We start from the raw sequence: 16,802 nt of genomic DNA, 5'->3' as shown, positions 1-16,802 counted from the left end.
CACTTCCCACAGTGAAATGATGCACATGCTGTTTTCTTTGCAAATTTGCATCATAGGATTGTTTTTTGTTTTTCCTGCAGTATATAAAAATTGCTGTATCTCCAAAATAAAACTATGAAGACACTCAAAATAAATTTCCTGTGGTGGGAAACTATTTTTTGCAACTTTATTGTATTTAAAGTTTTGAGGGATAAACCTCTTAAACTTCTCCAAGTAGAAATATATGTAAACAAAACAAAAGCGATTTTCATTTTTTTTTTGTAGTTTATTGCACTTTTTTGCAATTTATGTAATTACTATGCACTTAATGCATACATATTATTAAAATATGGGCTATAACAGTTGTATTGATGTATAGCAACTTGAAATGCTCCCACAAATGGCACTACAGCATGTAAAAAAAATAAATAAAAATAATATAAGCTCTGGTGGACTTGGTTCTATAGTAGGTCTTAAAGGGTTAAATAAATATCGTCAAATAATCGTGATCTCAATTTCAGTGAAAATAATCGTGATTATCATTTTTGCCATAATCGAGCAGCCCTAGTTTTGTTCATGTCATATACCAAACAAACTTACCCAATTTGGTTGCCTATGCTGCAAATTCCTTCTCTCTCCCCCTGACATCTCAGTGATGCTGCAGCCCTGTATCACTTCCTGCTGATTCAACCCTGCCATCACCCCAGCATCCCCCTGCATGTTCTTCTCAATTTTGTGTGTGTATCATATATGTGGTGAGTGAAGATATGTGTAGCAGAGATACCAAACTCTAACAATGATCATCTGGTGCAATATTTGTCATAATGAAAAATAAGACAGAAAACGTGGATAAATAAAAAGGTAAACAGAAATTAAGATCTTTGATGAATTCTATTCTAGTAGTGGGATTGCATTGAAATAAAAGACACGACCACAAAGCAATTAATAATCAAGAAAAAATAACTGCTTCTCATTTCGACCTCCAACTCATCAATTTCACATTTTATCTTTAAACACAGAGCTTTCATGGTAGACCAATATATTAAAACTCTACAATGAGTATATAGCTAAAGATATCTACGGTATATCAGCCGTCCCCAACCTTTTTTGTGCCACGGACCAGTTTATGTCCGACAATATTTTCACGGACCGGCCTCTAAGGTCTTGCGGTTAACAAAATAAACAAAAATAAAACCAGTACCGGTACCAAAAAAATAGACGATTTATTCACAACACACGGGAACAGACCCAGGGAAACAGAGTTAACGATAAGAAATGATTTAAAAAAAATAAACACTAAAAACAGATAAAAACCCTGAAAACCACGCGGCCCGGGGGTTGGGGGTGCACTGCTATATATAACTAAAGAAAATGTACTATGAAAAGAAAGATTTCTGTTAGACCCATTTTATTTTTAATTTCTTTAATAATAAATAGATAATCTTAAATTACACTGCAAAATATAAAAATCAATTGAAACCTGAATGGCAGAGATCCACCTGAGGAAAATATAAATGTCCAGATTTAGACACTACAAACAATCACTTCCTGCATAGTGTCATTTGAATGCCACTGTTGGAATTAAAAATGCATTTTTTGCACATCTTCACAGCACAGCTGTCTTTGGTTATAGATGACAATAAGCGTCCTCTTATTCAGCCTACCTACCCTGACAGTCAGCGATGGGTGATAAACCTTCTAGCTGAACCCTTTCTTGTGGCACTCTTTAACTATTAAGCTTGTATAATCGTTTTGGAAAAATCAAAACAGCACTGAATACAGACAGAAAAATAACCCTTGCTTTGATATCATAAGCTACGTCAAGGACAGACATTCAGAGTGAATAATGAATAATGTGAAATGTAAAGGTGACTGCCAGCCTATTTAAAGCCTCACTTAAGAAAAAGGAAAAAAAAAATAAAAAAACATCACAGAAGAAATTTCCGCCAAGATCAGTGACTAGATGACCTTCACATTATTAAATCTCATTTTTCTTCTCATTCACGGAAAAAAAAGAAAAAGAAAAAAAAGAAAAATGTGCACACATCCATGCAAAGGACTTAAAAAAAATTACTGATCTAAGAAAAAGGTCATTATGAATGAATAAGTCAAAAGCTTTTCTTTTTCAATAACAATTGTGTCGCTTCCATCATTTATTCATAGCTCAGTGTTTGCATGGATAAATACTGACCTTCCCACTTGCACAGTGGGTAGCATTAAGAAGGGGAAAAAAATAAAAAGGGTTGCACTGCTTTAGAAAAAGCAACAACAAAAAACTTTTTCAGTTTGAATACCCTTAAAACCTATGTATAAAAAAAGATTTCAGAATTAGGTTCAATGTTATCTGTTTTTTTTTTATATAACAGAAAGAATACCAGAAATATGAAAACATACATTTCATTCTCACGTTAATCCTCCTTAGGCCTTACAGTCCTGGGTTGATTTAGTGACTGTTGCCCATCTTGAGAAAGAGTTACCAAAACAAACCCTTACTAACATCAAAGCCACCTTTATCATGAAGGTATTTATAATGCACAGGCTTTAGGCTTTACTGTAAACACTGAAAGGATTTAGCCAGTGACAGTGGTTCTTATATTTTAGAAATCAGCTACTACAATCATTTCTCCAGAAAAGTTAGGATGCTATGTAAAATGTAAATAAGCTGTAAGGAAATTATATGCAAACCATTTAAAATAGTATTCAATGGGAAGTGAAAAAAGACAACATATACATTTTTTATATAATATAATTTCTATTGTAATAATAATAATAATTGTAATACTTTGAAATAAATAAGGCTTTTTCCTTAAAAAGAGCACAAAAAACTACCTATTTTAATAGTTCAAACACTAAATATATATTTTAAACTATCATACTACTGAAAATAATTAGGGAATAGTTCAGATGTGCTGTGTGAAAGAAAAATCGAAAAAAAATCAGCAAATACTTGACTGCGAGTAGGCGAGGTTTGACTGTATATCGGTCAACACTGATGGTGCCTTATGAGAGATGTGCAAAGTAACCGTGCCTTGTTCACTTAATTGCTATACCATCACCAATGCTTGTTTTGCAACTATCTGCTCTCAACAAGCCATGGTCCTTTTCTTTCCCCTTCCCCTGAGGCTCTGGTGTCCATGATATCCAAAAATAATTTAAAATTTTAAGTCATCAGAGCTAGTGTGGCGTTCCACTGTGTCTCAGTCAATCATACATTAGGACTGTAACCAGAGAAGGCATTCTTTGTGAGTCTTGTTTATCTGTTTTTTTTTCTTTTGGTATAATTTTAATCATTATATACGTGGATGCAGGGACAAACTGCATTTGCTGACAACTGTTTTCAAAAGTGTTCTTAAGCCCACGCAGTAATTTCCACAACAGGATCATGTTTTAATGCAGTGCTCCCTGAGGCCTTGAAGATCACAGTCATTCATTATTGGTTGTCAGCCTTATCCCTCGAGTACAGAGATTCATGTTTACTCTCTTAATCTTTTAATGATATTGTGTACCATAAATGACGAAATCCAGAAATTCTTTCTTTTTTGTTCTTAAATTAAACTACTTTGCCTACACAGTTTTTCACTGAATAGTAAACCCTTCTTCACGCTTTTTTTTTTTTTTAAACTGAGAAACCCTGGCTCTGTGGGATGTTCTTCTCACACCCAATCATGTTAATGACCTGTTCCTAATTAACCTAATTAGTCGTGAGAAGCTCCAACAGGTGTGTATATGTATGTGTGTACTTTTGAGCACACAACCTTTACAGTCTTGCAGGCAACTTTCTGAATTATACAGCTATTTCTGCTATTAAATTTAAAATGAATACACAGTAGAAGGCTTTTAAAAAAATAAATGTTTGTAATTTCAACATTTGAAATGCTGCCTTGAATGCCGAGTTTAAACATTTGCACTGGATGCTGTTCACATTTTTTCTATATCACAAGTTTTTTGGGGGGAATTTTTTTGTCATTTTAGGTGCATCAACTCTCCTTGTCTATAATACATAAAAGCGCAGCAGTGCACAAAATCAACCATTTTTTAAGGCTTTATTGGATAGGGACAGCGAAGATAGACAAGAAAGCGGGGAGAGAGAGAGCAAGACATGCAGGAAAGGGCCAACTGCTCTCCGGCCATACGGCATGTAGTCGCCTGCTCATCCACTGAGCTAAACTGGCACCATATCAACTGTTTCTCAAAGTTGCAAATGTTTCCCAATATGTCCAAGATAGATTTAAAGGAACCACATGTGCTTGCTCTAAGGGGGTCATCTGATTGTCAGGACTTTTCTCTATTGTAGGGTCTTTCCTTACACTTTAAACCACCCCAAGGTGACTGTTGTTGTAATTTGGTGCTATATAAATAAAAATACATTAAATCAATTTAGAATCACCTTACCTGAATCCACTTGTCAGGGACAGCCATTGCCAGTCGGTAATCAAAACCAAGTCCTCCCTCCTCCACTTTTCTGCAGAGAGCTGGCATCCCTGACACATCCTATAGGAAAGTCTTATTATTTAATATCACATTTCTACTTTGCGGGCACAGATTTCAACAAAGATTTTATCAATACCCACAACTCACATGTTAAGGGGTGAAATTCCTACACCACAGGCAAAAAAAAGGAAAGAGCGACACCCCATTTCCTTTTGCATTACCTTTTAATTACAGCAATGAATACGCAAGTAAGCTATGTCTAACTAATAAGTTCTTTTAATTAATAACAGCTCTGGGCAGTGTCATTGCAAAGTTAGTGAATGCAAAGATGTGTGTGTGGCAGTGGGTTTTTACCTCTGCAACAGTGATGCAGTCAGGATAAAGGGTATGAAGAATGTGATTGGCAAGCATCAGGTAAACCAAAGAATCTTCATCTACCTGTAGGCCAAAGTATTCACTGTAGTCCCCTGTGAAACCTGTGCCTGTAAACACCCACACAGTGAACACTCATCATGTTTTCACCCAAACTACAGATTTTTTTTTTTTAACTGATGCTACCGCTTTGCTTTCTCTTCTTGACATATTTCTAAAATGTCCTAAAATTGTGAAATAAATGTAATCTTAATGAAGGCCGAAGGCTCCTTTGGATAAGAAACTAATAAAAATGCCTCTAGAGACTAAAGAGCAGCTCTTACCAGAACTTGTAGGGTACGCGGAGAGATTTAAACTCTGGAGCAATTATTATTAAGATTAAATACAGATGAATATTCTTGATCTCACTTTATCTCACTTTTTGGCATGTTTAAAAATGTGTTTTGTTGGCATAATGAGAACTAAAGTTTTATTTTTAAAAGGTGGAAAGTATTAATCACTGAATATTATTCAAGTGCATCCAAGACAGTGTACAGTCAAAATTCTTCCAAATTAAAAGTAGTTAAACTGTACTAATTTTGAGTTGCAGAAACTGAAAATGATACTTAAAATTATTTGTTGGTTCTGGTTTTCATGAGCATGCTAGCAGAGCAGTTCTAACACCAAAAATACATTCTGACCCCTGAATTTTGGCAAAAATGAAGGTAAGCGCTAATTTTCAGACTCAGCTCAAAATATTAATCTAATTTTGCTATAATTAGGCTTGTTTGAACTGGATTTGTATCAAGTATGACACAGTTGTCAAAGTTCAGATATTATCATCTCTCCATTTGACCTTTTGCCCTCTACTCTGATCTTGGATTTGACATTTCTAGCAGAAGGAAAACTATATTGTTGCCAAGTAATGTGTTTTTCCATGAAACAACATCTCATCTAGACCTGCTCTGTCAGGCAATTTTCTAAAGACATTCAGTTGTTAAACATATATTTTTGCATATTTCTTTATTTATTTTTTTACCTTTAGTTACTGTCACTGCTACTTTGTTGCTAATACTACCATTATAACTGTTGCTGTTGCATCAAATGTTATAACATAGGAAATTCCCAAATATAGAATAAAGATTTTCTTATCTTATAACCCTGCTATATATTGTTACATAAAGAAATGTTACATGTTATCACATGAAGCAATGACATACAGATGAGAAGACATAAAACTACACATTTTATAAATTGTAGCTAATCAGATGTTTTAATTGGCCTATTTGCACTCAGCACATTAAAATCCACTATGCAGACAACTTCTGAAAATCGTTCACCAATGTTGTCTAACATTTGCTAAACAAAATGTATTGTTTACCTCCATGACAACATTTCTAATGGTCCTATCCCAACTTTTGACGGCATACAGGTTACGTTTTACACCAAGTATATTTTAATTTCGTTTATTTAAAATCTCAATTCAGACAACAGTCTTTTTGTTTTACCAGACCAAATTTCTCTAAATATAATTTGGTAAAAAAACAAAACAACCCCCCCCCCCCCCCCCCCCCCAAAAAAAAAAAAAACCCAAACAAACAAACAAACAAAAAAAAAGAAAAAAATTGTTTTGATGACGTTTTTGACCTTTCTATTAACCTTTCACCTTTATATTAAGCCTTTACATTAACACTTTGATAAAATAAAATTAAAAAAAAGTTCCCTCATGATGGATAGGATAAGTTAAACCTCTCAACAAAGCTCAAATTAATCTTTAACACTCGGGAGTGTGTGGTGTACACTCCACTGCGAGTTATAAACAAGAGCAGGATGACAGGCTTTACTCACACCACACAGCTCTGAAATATAAGGTGCACACAAACCAGTCTTACCGATGCCATGGTGATGGTACAGCATGGAAGTAACACCATCAAATCTGAAGCCGTCAAAGTGGTACTCCTCCATCCACCAGCGCAGGTTTGACAGCAGGAACCGCAACACTTCCCAGCTAGAAAAACACACACACGCGCACACAAGCACACACATTCAAGGTCAGGCAAAGCAAAAGCTGTGAATTATTCACACATCTCACTGTGCACTTTAGGCACCAGAGATTAATTTTCACCCCTACAGGACATTCACATATTGATAACCAAACTTATATTATGTCGGAGATGGAGCGCAAATGAGAGTGAACGGTGTTTTCATTAAGTACAGTGACTAAATTGAGGAGAAAACCAATTCAAATAACCAGTTGTCAAACTACAAATCAGTGGCTTACAGTGTACGGTTAAGTTTTCTGATTTCCATCACATGCTTTCACTCGATCACTGGGCAAGCGTTTTATATTACCAAGCCCATCTCTGTGTATTTGAAGTGATAGGATTTCACGCCACACTTGGGTAAACAAACACTGCGCAAGGAATGGAGTTTCCTCTCTTGAGGATGAGATAAATCCTACACTTCTACTTGCTTTGGCCTCATCTTCGTTGTTTTACAATGTCCTACAAACAAGAGGTCAAAGACTGTACTACAAAAAAAAAAAAAAAAAAAAAAAAAAAAAAGAAGCCAATAAACTATTTGAATTTGAAAGCGTTAACTGTGGTTGTAGTGTAGCCCACGGTGTGCTACAAAGCATGCAAATGCTCACTGTGTCTGTTGACTGGACTGTGTCGGTGGAGGACAGAGGAGGTGGATTCCATAAATGGCCCCAGTCTCCCCGTTCCTGACTGGGCGAGTCATCCGATTTCTAACAGCCTCTCAAGGCAAAGTACACTACACACCTCAACTCTTTCCATTGAGAGGTGTGTTGCCATGGAAACATCAGTAAAAACTCAATATTTGGTTGTCTATATGCAGTGTGTGTAATGAGGACCAAATGAAACACTGCATACATGGATGCCAAACTGGGAGGCAGCAGCAAAGCACCAGGGATGAGACACGAATGACATTCATTACACTGATTAGATGCTGCCTCTGCTTAGGCCAGGCCCAGATCTTCTCCATACTCCAACAACGGTTTGTAATAGTTTGTGACTACTATGTGTTTATAAATATAAATCTAATGAAGGTTTCTGTTTTTGCGATAAATTTGTATCCACGGAGTGTCTTTGTAGTACGTAAAATATGATTCTACTTCCTGAGCTACACTTCAGAATATACAGCATGTAAAGGGTTTGTTAACAGAAATTATTCAACTGTATGTATTCATGGTGCCAGTCGGCTGGCAGCTGTATAGGCCCACCATGAAAGACGCTCCTGTCTGACAAATGTTTTACCTCATCAAAAGTATTTTTGCTGTGTTATAGGGGGCATTTCACTGTCTAGTTAAATAGAGTGAACCACATAAGCTCCTAGTAAGGCTGATTTCCTTCATCAATTAAAATGTTAATGTATTATTGAATGACAGTATCCTGAATTACAAAGGTCAGACACAGAGTTTTCCCCCTGTCTCAAAACCACACCAAGGGCCCTTCAATTCTTTTTATTTTTTGCAATTTCATCATGTCAAAAAATTGGTGAAGCAGCAAGAAGACCCAGATTCATGCTTCAACAACACTTCAATAACATCTAAAACTGAAAAATTTCACACAAACACTAGACAGCTCATGTCCTTAATAATGCTTTATCTTTAAAATGAATTATAGGTTTATCTAACACTAAAACCTGAGGATTACACCTCTGTGGCAAAAACCCCCCACAAAATCCCAGTTTCTTTTGGCCAAGAAAGCCATGACACAAAAATACATTTAAATGCATTCCCTTCTGTGCTCCATTCCTCAGGGATGACCAACACCAGCACTGTTTGACAGGTGTGAAGCTGCATGTTACATCGGTACTTCCTCCATCCCTAGAGAAAGATCACAAGAGAGCCTGGTATGATCCGATATAGCAGGCTGGCTGGGTGGTCACGCAGACCCTGTGATAAATAGATTAGGTCCTCCACTCCACTGCGCAGAGCCAACAAAGGCTCAGACACAATGTATCCTCACGGGATGGAGATAATAGCCATTGAGAGCCAGAGGCCCAAGATGAAACCATACTGCCACATTAGGACCCACAATGCCATTTATGATCAAGTCCAATTACGGTGAGAAAGTTAGATCTCTGTACCAATGCAATGCACCACTTATCTATGCAGTTCAATGAAGTTATCACTTGGTCTGTGGTGTTAATACAAAAGCAAATTGCATATTACACTGTCCTCATAGTAAAGCTCTGCCATGACAGTGAAACCTGGTTAGGGAGCACTAATAGAGTAAAAGCCTAATATTGCTGCTTGTAGGGTAAGACAAAGTAATCTGTCATGGGTGTTTCTGTTCTACCTGCAAGTGCACACTGCCAGAATAAAATAAAATAAAATAACAAAAAAAATCATGTTTAGTTGCTCCTCATCAGAGCTTATTTGCCCCTCATGCTGGCTGTAGCTGTGCCCGGTATTACAGTGTGTATTTACACTCAGTTTCCAGCCAAAAGAAGCCATAAGTTGCCGTGTTTCTAGATTTTGCATTAGGTGACATGTCAACTTGTTAGGGTTGGCGTGGAGAGAGATTTAAGTCCCTGTTTTACCAACATCACAGGTAAGCTGCAGATAAGACCAAATCAATTTTAGAAGCTGACAGTTCATTCCACGAGAAGTGTGATGCCCAAACTGTGTCACCAGACAACCCGATGTATGGGGTGCATTTGTTAGACCAAAAAGGACAAATGAGGTGGCTCGTTTAACGCATTTCAAAACCTTCTATAATCTAACAGGGGACAGAGACACTGACAGGAGTGTCAACATCAATGAAACCACATTCTGGGCTTAAACTTGATTTATTTATCAATCACATTTCTTTCAAATTCAGATTTGCATGCATTAACTAAAGGCAATTTTGGGAGACTATGACTTACTTGGACACCTTTTTTTTTTTTTTACTTTTGAGGCTACTACAGTGTGTGCTTGAAATGTTCTCTAACAGTTTGATTTTTTATTTTCAGTTTAACCGCTCTCCAGTAAAACAGTGATTTCAGTAAGCCAAATCACACATGCCTTGATGCACACAGGTGCTGTGTTGGACTTGTGCAGAAATTACATCTTTATACTGTGTAGCAGAACATTGTAAGCAGCCATTCCACGAGTCTGATAGTACTGGCTGCCTTGCTGGGTAAATTCTCATCTAGAGGTCTGACAGACTGTCCCTGTATTGCTTTGCTTTGTGTTAGATATCTGCCATTTGTCTGGCATTCTTTATGCAGCCTGGCAGCTATCTGCTCTTGCTTGGCATCTTAGGAAGAATATTCTGCTGCCTGCGAGACTGTTTGTATGTTTAGCAACCTGTAATTAGTATCACTTTGTACACAGCAAATTCAAAAGTGTTAAATTTTTTGGTGTTAATAGTCTCCTTGCAAAAGTAGAGTTAATTTTACTCTAAGCAGAGTCACATTCTTTTAATGTAACTCTGAGGTGTAAAATGATAGTAGTTAAAATAGAGTGTTAAAAATGAGTGTTTCTCTGTCAAATCTGGAGGTGTTAAAATGGAAACATTAACTCTTGACCTCTTAACTCTGAACTCCTAGAGGGGCTATGACACCAACAGAGTAAATTCACAGACTCCGCCCCCAGCACGGCTCCAATCGAAGCTGAAGTGAAGCCGTTTCAGAACATTTTGCTCTACATATTTGAGTTGTTTGCCATGCTTGGTAAGTCATTTTTTTCAAAGATTGTTTCAATTGTTATTAGCTTTTACTTCTGTGGCTCTTTGGAGTTGAGACAAAGCTGTGTGAAAGGCATTAGCCATGTTGCTCGCTGATAGCATAATATTCTGTTTTAGCTAGCTGAAAGGTATTGTTTGCGGGCAAATACCACAGCCTTGAAAAAAAGCTTGCATGTGAATTTTCAGTCAAACTTTTGGTCAAATACACCTAAAACAATGTCTAGAATGTGAAATGTTGGTGTAATGGTGCTACTTGAAGCCTGAAAACGATCGCCCATAAAAAAAAACAACAACGAGCAAACAGCAGTAGCAGACGTCCTGACTGGATTCTACGTTAGCATAGATCCCTCCAGAGTTTTGTGCACACGGTTTAGGTAAAAATTAAAAAGGTTGAGGTTTTACATTTAGTTCAGTATTACCTGTTGCCTGTGTCCTTGTCTTTTGGGAAAATACTTTACACAAGTAATGGCTCAAAGAGGATTCCTTTTTTTTTTTTTTTTTTTTTACTGTGCTGCAATTGTTTACTGGATTATTTGTGCCATTAATTAGTGTCAACTAATTTTTATTCAATCTCCACACAGGATATGCTTGTGAAGATGGAATATGGGGGAGAGCAGAAGTGCGTTGAAGTTCCACAAAGGGATGAATGAAGGACATGCATATTGTATTGAAGAAATAAGTGATGAGAATGCTGTTATTTGCATTTACCATGTCAGACCTTTTGATAAACAAAATTCTAATGAAAGTGAGAACATGTATACTGTTACATCTTTCAGAAAATGTTTTGAAATTGTGGTGCACAGTTCAGAATAAATGTTTTTCAAAAACCATTGCATCTTTTTAGTAAATGTTTATTTCCAAAAGAAATTTCTAGAAGTTCAGAACAGTAAAATTCCCGCTTTTTAGAATGAATTAGAAGATAACTCTTACGTAGTTAAACTAAAATACTCTTTGAGAGTTAATATATAAACTCTTAACACCAAGTGTTAAATTATCAACTCCAGACAGATTTGGTGTTTAACACTAAATCAGAGTTAACGTACCAACTCTCCAAAAAGAGTTAAATTAACACTCTCTGGTGTGGACCCATATAGACACTTTAATAGTGTTGAAATCAAATCCGACAGTGTTAATTTGGACATGCTGGATTTGCTGTGTACTTGCCATCTTTCAGGAATCAGTGGCTGTCTGTAAGGCCCGTTCTAATTCTTCAGAGTTTTCTCCAGTGGACCATATTTCAGGAGTTGCAGGACATTTAGAAGTGATTTTCATAAGGAAGCCGTTAAAGTAATTTAAATAACCACAGTAACAAAAAAAAAAAAGAAAAAAAAAAGATAATAATTACTAGTCTTCAAACTTTGTTATCTAGTTAGCTAGAGATCCTGCATTACAGTTGGTAACATAAGACAGTGCTCCTGCTAGTTTTTAATTACTCCCTGTTCTGGCCATGTTGACGTCAATTTGTGCAGCAAACATCCGTTTCTATGACAAAATTGCCCATCCTTCATGTGTATTGTCATCATTGGTTAAAAATAAGAGCTTTGAATCTTGAATCTTTCAGAGTTAGGTCTCGGACTTCGACCCAGAAATCATACAGCAGTTTTCAGTGGAATAGTACGTACTGTTCAAGCATAAAGGTGGTACGTCACTTTAGGAGCATGACCAAAGGCAATCAGTGCCTTTCTGGAGATCCAGTTTTTAAAGTCACAGAGTACACAAACTCCTTCCTCCGTTCCATCCATCCATCGTTTAACCTGGACACACTAAGGGCTCCAACATGTTTACATGCTCAACATTGTAGAGGTTTACTGTCACCAAGGGGAAGAGTCACAAAAACCGGTCTGTGGGCTACTCTTGCTTGTGCTGTTGTTGGTCCTTGCCAGCTAGGAGAAGACTAAAGTTCTAACATGCAAAGAGCTGAAGTGAAACCAAGAATTAAAAACAATGAAAAAGGGCCACTGCGGCCCACCATCAGGGCTTCTCATGCTGTATTTTTCTACAAACCAGTTAGGATCTGACCCATACATAGGCTACGTTCACACTGCAGGCGAAAGCGCATCAAATCAGATTTTTTTGACCTTATGCGACCCATATCCGATCATGGTATGACAGTGTGAACGGCACAAATCCGATCTGGGTCACTTTCGTATGTGGTATTGAATCCGATACATATCCGATGTTTTAGAAAGCGACTGCTGTTTGAACGGTCATGTCGCATTAAATCCGTCTTTTATGTCACCGACACAAGACAGATGCCAATTATCAGCTCCGGAGAAGCGCCCGATAAGACATCGCGAACGCTTCCTGGCCATCCAGTGTAGATGTCAGTGAAACTGTTGGGAAGACAACGTGAACATTTTATTTGTATTTTATAATCTGCAGATTCTGACAGAAATCTGCAACTATCCTTTGAAGCACCGCTCCTCTCTAAAACAGCAATAAGGATAATTATTAGGTTATTTACATTATTATGTAAATAACAAAATAACTTAAAGCAAAAATTGGGAAACGTAAAGTCCGAAGTCTTTATATTAAGGGCCATCAGTCAAACAATATTGTTTGCTCTGGGTCTAAACAGAGCCGTTGTGTGTGACTTCTTTTGCGCATGCGGGCCGCTTTGAGCGTTCACACTAGAGAGCGTTTGCTGTTGCATTTTATTTGTAGTGTGAACAAGCAGACAAAAAAAAGAATCTGATTTGATCAAAAAATCGGAATTGAGCATTAAGACCTGCAGTGTGAACGTAGCCAAAGTGTCATCCATAACAAGCTTTGGGATTTTTTGAATAACTGCACATTAGCGTAAGATAAGAGACACTATACTATATCATAAATTAAACACAACAGGAGGAAACATTTTCACATTCACACCTCTGGTCAGTTTACTTAACAATCATGTCCTTGGACTGTGGGAGGAAGCTGAGGTACAAACAGTGAACTCACATAAGTACAGGGAGACCATGAAAATACATCAAAACCAGGACCTTCTCACTGTGAGGCACCAGTACAAACCACTGCACTACTGTGCTACCCCAGGTACAACACTCAATTTAAAAATTCACAAACTATAGATATTTTCTTCCTATTTGTCTAGTTTTCAATGGTTAAGGGGCATGAAGGTAAAGTGTTTGTATCTTATCCTATCCAGTGACTCCATGAAGCACCTACTGGTAGCAATACAGGGAGTTCCAAGAAGCCAACTTGCACACCTACTGCTAAGCTGAACTCATTAGCCGAAGCTCACTAGAGGGGAAAAACTACTTTTCCCATTGCTGTGTGACCTGATGGGATAGGGGAAATAACTCATGGGTGTTAAATACTGAAATGAATGCATTTGGATTGAGTGACTGAGTTTTCAAGTGTGGGTTTAGTGATTGATCAGACAGTACCAAAACCCCAGCTACAGCACAAAGTTGGTCCAAGTAGGAGCATTCATGTTTTTACATAAGGGAAATAGAGTTTTTGTTGTTTCTTCTGTGATGGTTTCTGCTCCATTTCTTTCAAATAAAAGCATGCCAGTTACCAGCAGGGTGATTCCTTGCTCCCCTAGATGTCTTTCCTTGGGTGTAGTTTTCTTATTCTAGAACTTCAAAATTTAAAGGGCATTTAGCTGGTAACAGCTGGAAACAGATTTTGTAGTGTCATCTCATGCTTGAGAGAAAATTGCATCATTTGTTGTGTATCTAGTTTTATTGGGCACACAGTGGAGGGTTACATGGATTCAGGTCTAATTATATAACTTGATCAGTGTCTTAGCATTATATTATACATCAAACAAACAAAAGAATGATATATGCATACATACACACACATGCACGCGTAGAATAATACTGTCAAAGTGAAAATAGTTAGTCCTCCCTTTCAACATGAACATCAACAGAGAGAAAAGCTAAAAAGCATTTTCAAAAGCCTAGCCCCAAGCCCATTTTTCATATCTTAAGAATTCACACAAAAATTGATGAAAAATTGATGCAAATGATCCTGAGAGAGGTTGGGGATATAGAATGGACCCACAGCAAGCTCTTCAGAACTCTCACTACTGATCTGCAAAAAGGCTTGGCTTCTTTGGCTGCTAACCCCCCTACAAGCACTCTACTTACCCGGTCACTGTGTCAAGGTGACTTTGACGTATTTAAAAAGGTTCATGAAGGAAACAGACACCGATGAATGATGTGGATGTCCCCAAATTAGTTTCTGTTCGACACATACCCATGCGTTTGGTGCAGCACACCTAGTACATTCACATACACCACATCTTGACAACTTATTGACCTATTATGCTACATTCCAGCTCCAAATTTGTATTCTATTAGAGCCGCTAATATAAAAAACCCATATTTATCTTATTCTCTTTAAATTGGGGAGCCTCTTATTTTGTTAACTGAAACAAACCATTTTAGCTCTTGTCACGTTCAGGCCACCACCTTACCTTCTTTAACCTCCTAATACCCGAACTCTTTCATGGCATGCTTGAAATCTTTGCTATATGGGCTGATTGGGACCTGATGAATGTAAAAACATTTTTTTTACTGATTTTTGTTTTGGAGAAAAATGAGATCCACATTCAAGGACATTCGTTTTAAATTTTGATAGAACAGTGGCAGTATAATGTCCTCGTAAGTGGATATCAGGCACTTGTAGAGCAAAAATCTTGTATTTTGGTCTAGACAACCCAAAATGTGATGTCCATATATGTGGATGCCAGGTCCTAGGAGGTTAAGCTAACTGTCTTTTGATTGGCTAGCCCCCCCAAACAGCTAATGTGGGAAGCCAGTGGATGAGACCGCTGTGTTCTCATGCATGGCTGCGCATGTTTAATATGAGTGTCCACCAAGTAATTACATGAAAGAAAAGCCATAAAAAACTTTATTATGGGGCCATGAAGTGTAAGCATTCCCTGTAGGTTTTAAGAAAATCTGAGACATCAAAGGAAATTTTCAAGCAAAAGTTGGCTGTTTTTGCCTAAAGTCGAAAAAAAATGAAAGACAATTCTAAGAAGTAGACTACTGAAAGTTAAGAATGTTTTCCTTTAAAACAAATTAATAAACACAGCCAATATCAGAATGCTGATTATACAGCATAGACCTGAAAATATGGCAGGTGGATGGATGACATTACAGCATGAATGCTTAAATATTTTTTTGTACATTTATTATTTACTTGGTTCAATTTAGCAATTATTTAAAAATGGCTTAACAACCACCAGCATATGCATGTGTCCTTATAGTTTCAATGCAGCTCGCTTCTTGGATAGCCAAGTTTGTATTCAGCAACAGCAAACCCACTTCTAGCATTCCTAGAGCCTGGAACCAATGTTTGCAAAACCAGACATTCTTAATACCGAATGCAGACACATTTGACTCAGAGGCAACTCAAGTTAACAAATTGGATAGCAGGTATCTATCTAAACAGCATTCTCTCTGGACTGTGTTGAATGTTTTATGAGGAAAAGCTGAAGTGGAACACATACAACAAAAAAGGTGTTCTTTGATAAAGATGCACAAGTGGAAGCAAAGCAAAAAAGGCAGCAACAAGGAAAATGTGCATTTGCTCTGATAGCTTGTATCAGTCAGCTTCTGTCAACCTAATAAGAACATCATGGTCAGAATGTGATGGCTGATAGCAAGGCTGCTTGATTAAAAACAGACTGTGTATCCCACAAGGTTCACGGGTAGCCTCTGAGGTTCATTTCCTTCCAAAGAAAGTAACAGAAAGCTTGACACAAACGACGTGTCCAAACATCTTGCGAGAGGCAAAGAAGACAAATGAACTGGCTATGACATTGCAGAGCTCCTTTGGGCTTTTACAAATGACTCCTCATATGCCTCCCAGTTGTGGCATATGTCTGCACCATGTCTAATGAGTGCTTCTGATACGAGGAGGGTTCAATAACTAATGAAAGAAGAACCTTGTTCTCTTATTATAGCCCCCCTGCCTGACACTAAGCATTGTATAATGTATTGGAAAGTGGTGCACACTGACACACACTTATTAAAAGCGAGTTCAAAAAGGCATTTGATAGACTCAACAGTGCCTGTTCCTCTTTAATGTGTGCTGGGATCATTTTCAGGGTACAGAGGCAAGAGAGACACCCAATTAACAGGGCGAACAACAACACCAGTCGATAGTTTTGGTGCACATTGAGCACCAGCAGAGACAGAAAAAATAACCTGCCTATTTATGGCCTTTCATCTGTTTTCTAACACTTTTGTAATTAGTTGAAACTACGAACATCACCAAATCTCTGTTACACTGTGACGATCCTAGCTGAACAAATGTACAAAAAGGTAAAAAAAAAAAAAAAAAAAGAAAAGAAAAGAAAATCAAGGCAAAAGGAGGAAACTT

General features: G+C 37.3%; 1 protein-coding gene across 1 annotated transcript in view; it reads right to left on the bottom strand.

Annotated features, from left to right (window-relative positions):
- Nucleotides 1-16,802, bottom strand: part of gbe1b (glucan (1,4-alpha-), branching enzyme 1b) — a 99,849-nt gene that overhangs the window by 52,580 nt on the left and 30,467 nt on the right. The window contains exons 8-10 of the mRNA XM_086262123.1: nt 6,654-6,769; nt 4,765-4,892; nt 4,372-4,470 (exon numbers count right to left, since the gene is read on the bottom strand). Coding sequence (XP_086118249.1) covers nt 4,372-4,470; nt 4,765-4,892; nt 6,654-6,769 — 343 coding nt within the window. The remainder of the gene's footprint in view (nt 1-4,371; nt 4,471-4,764; nt 4,893-6,653; nt 6,770-16,802) is intronic.

This window comes from Aulonocara sp. 'chitande type north' Nkhata Bay, linkage group LG14, assembly GCF_057382095.1.
Source record: "Aulonocara sp. 'chitande type north' Nkhata Bay isolate Kocher_YH1m ecotype deep benthic linkage group LG14, A_spYH_male_GT1.1, whole genome shotgun sequence".
Taxonomy (NCBI): Eukaryota; Metazoa; Chordata; class Actinopteri; order Cichliformes; family Cichlidae; genus Aulonocara; species Aulonocara sp. 'chitande type north' Nkhata Bay.
Note: the sequence above shows the minus strand (reverse complement) of the source record. Positions and strands in the feature narration are given on the sequence as shown.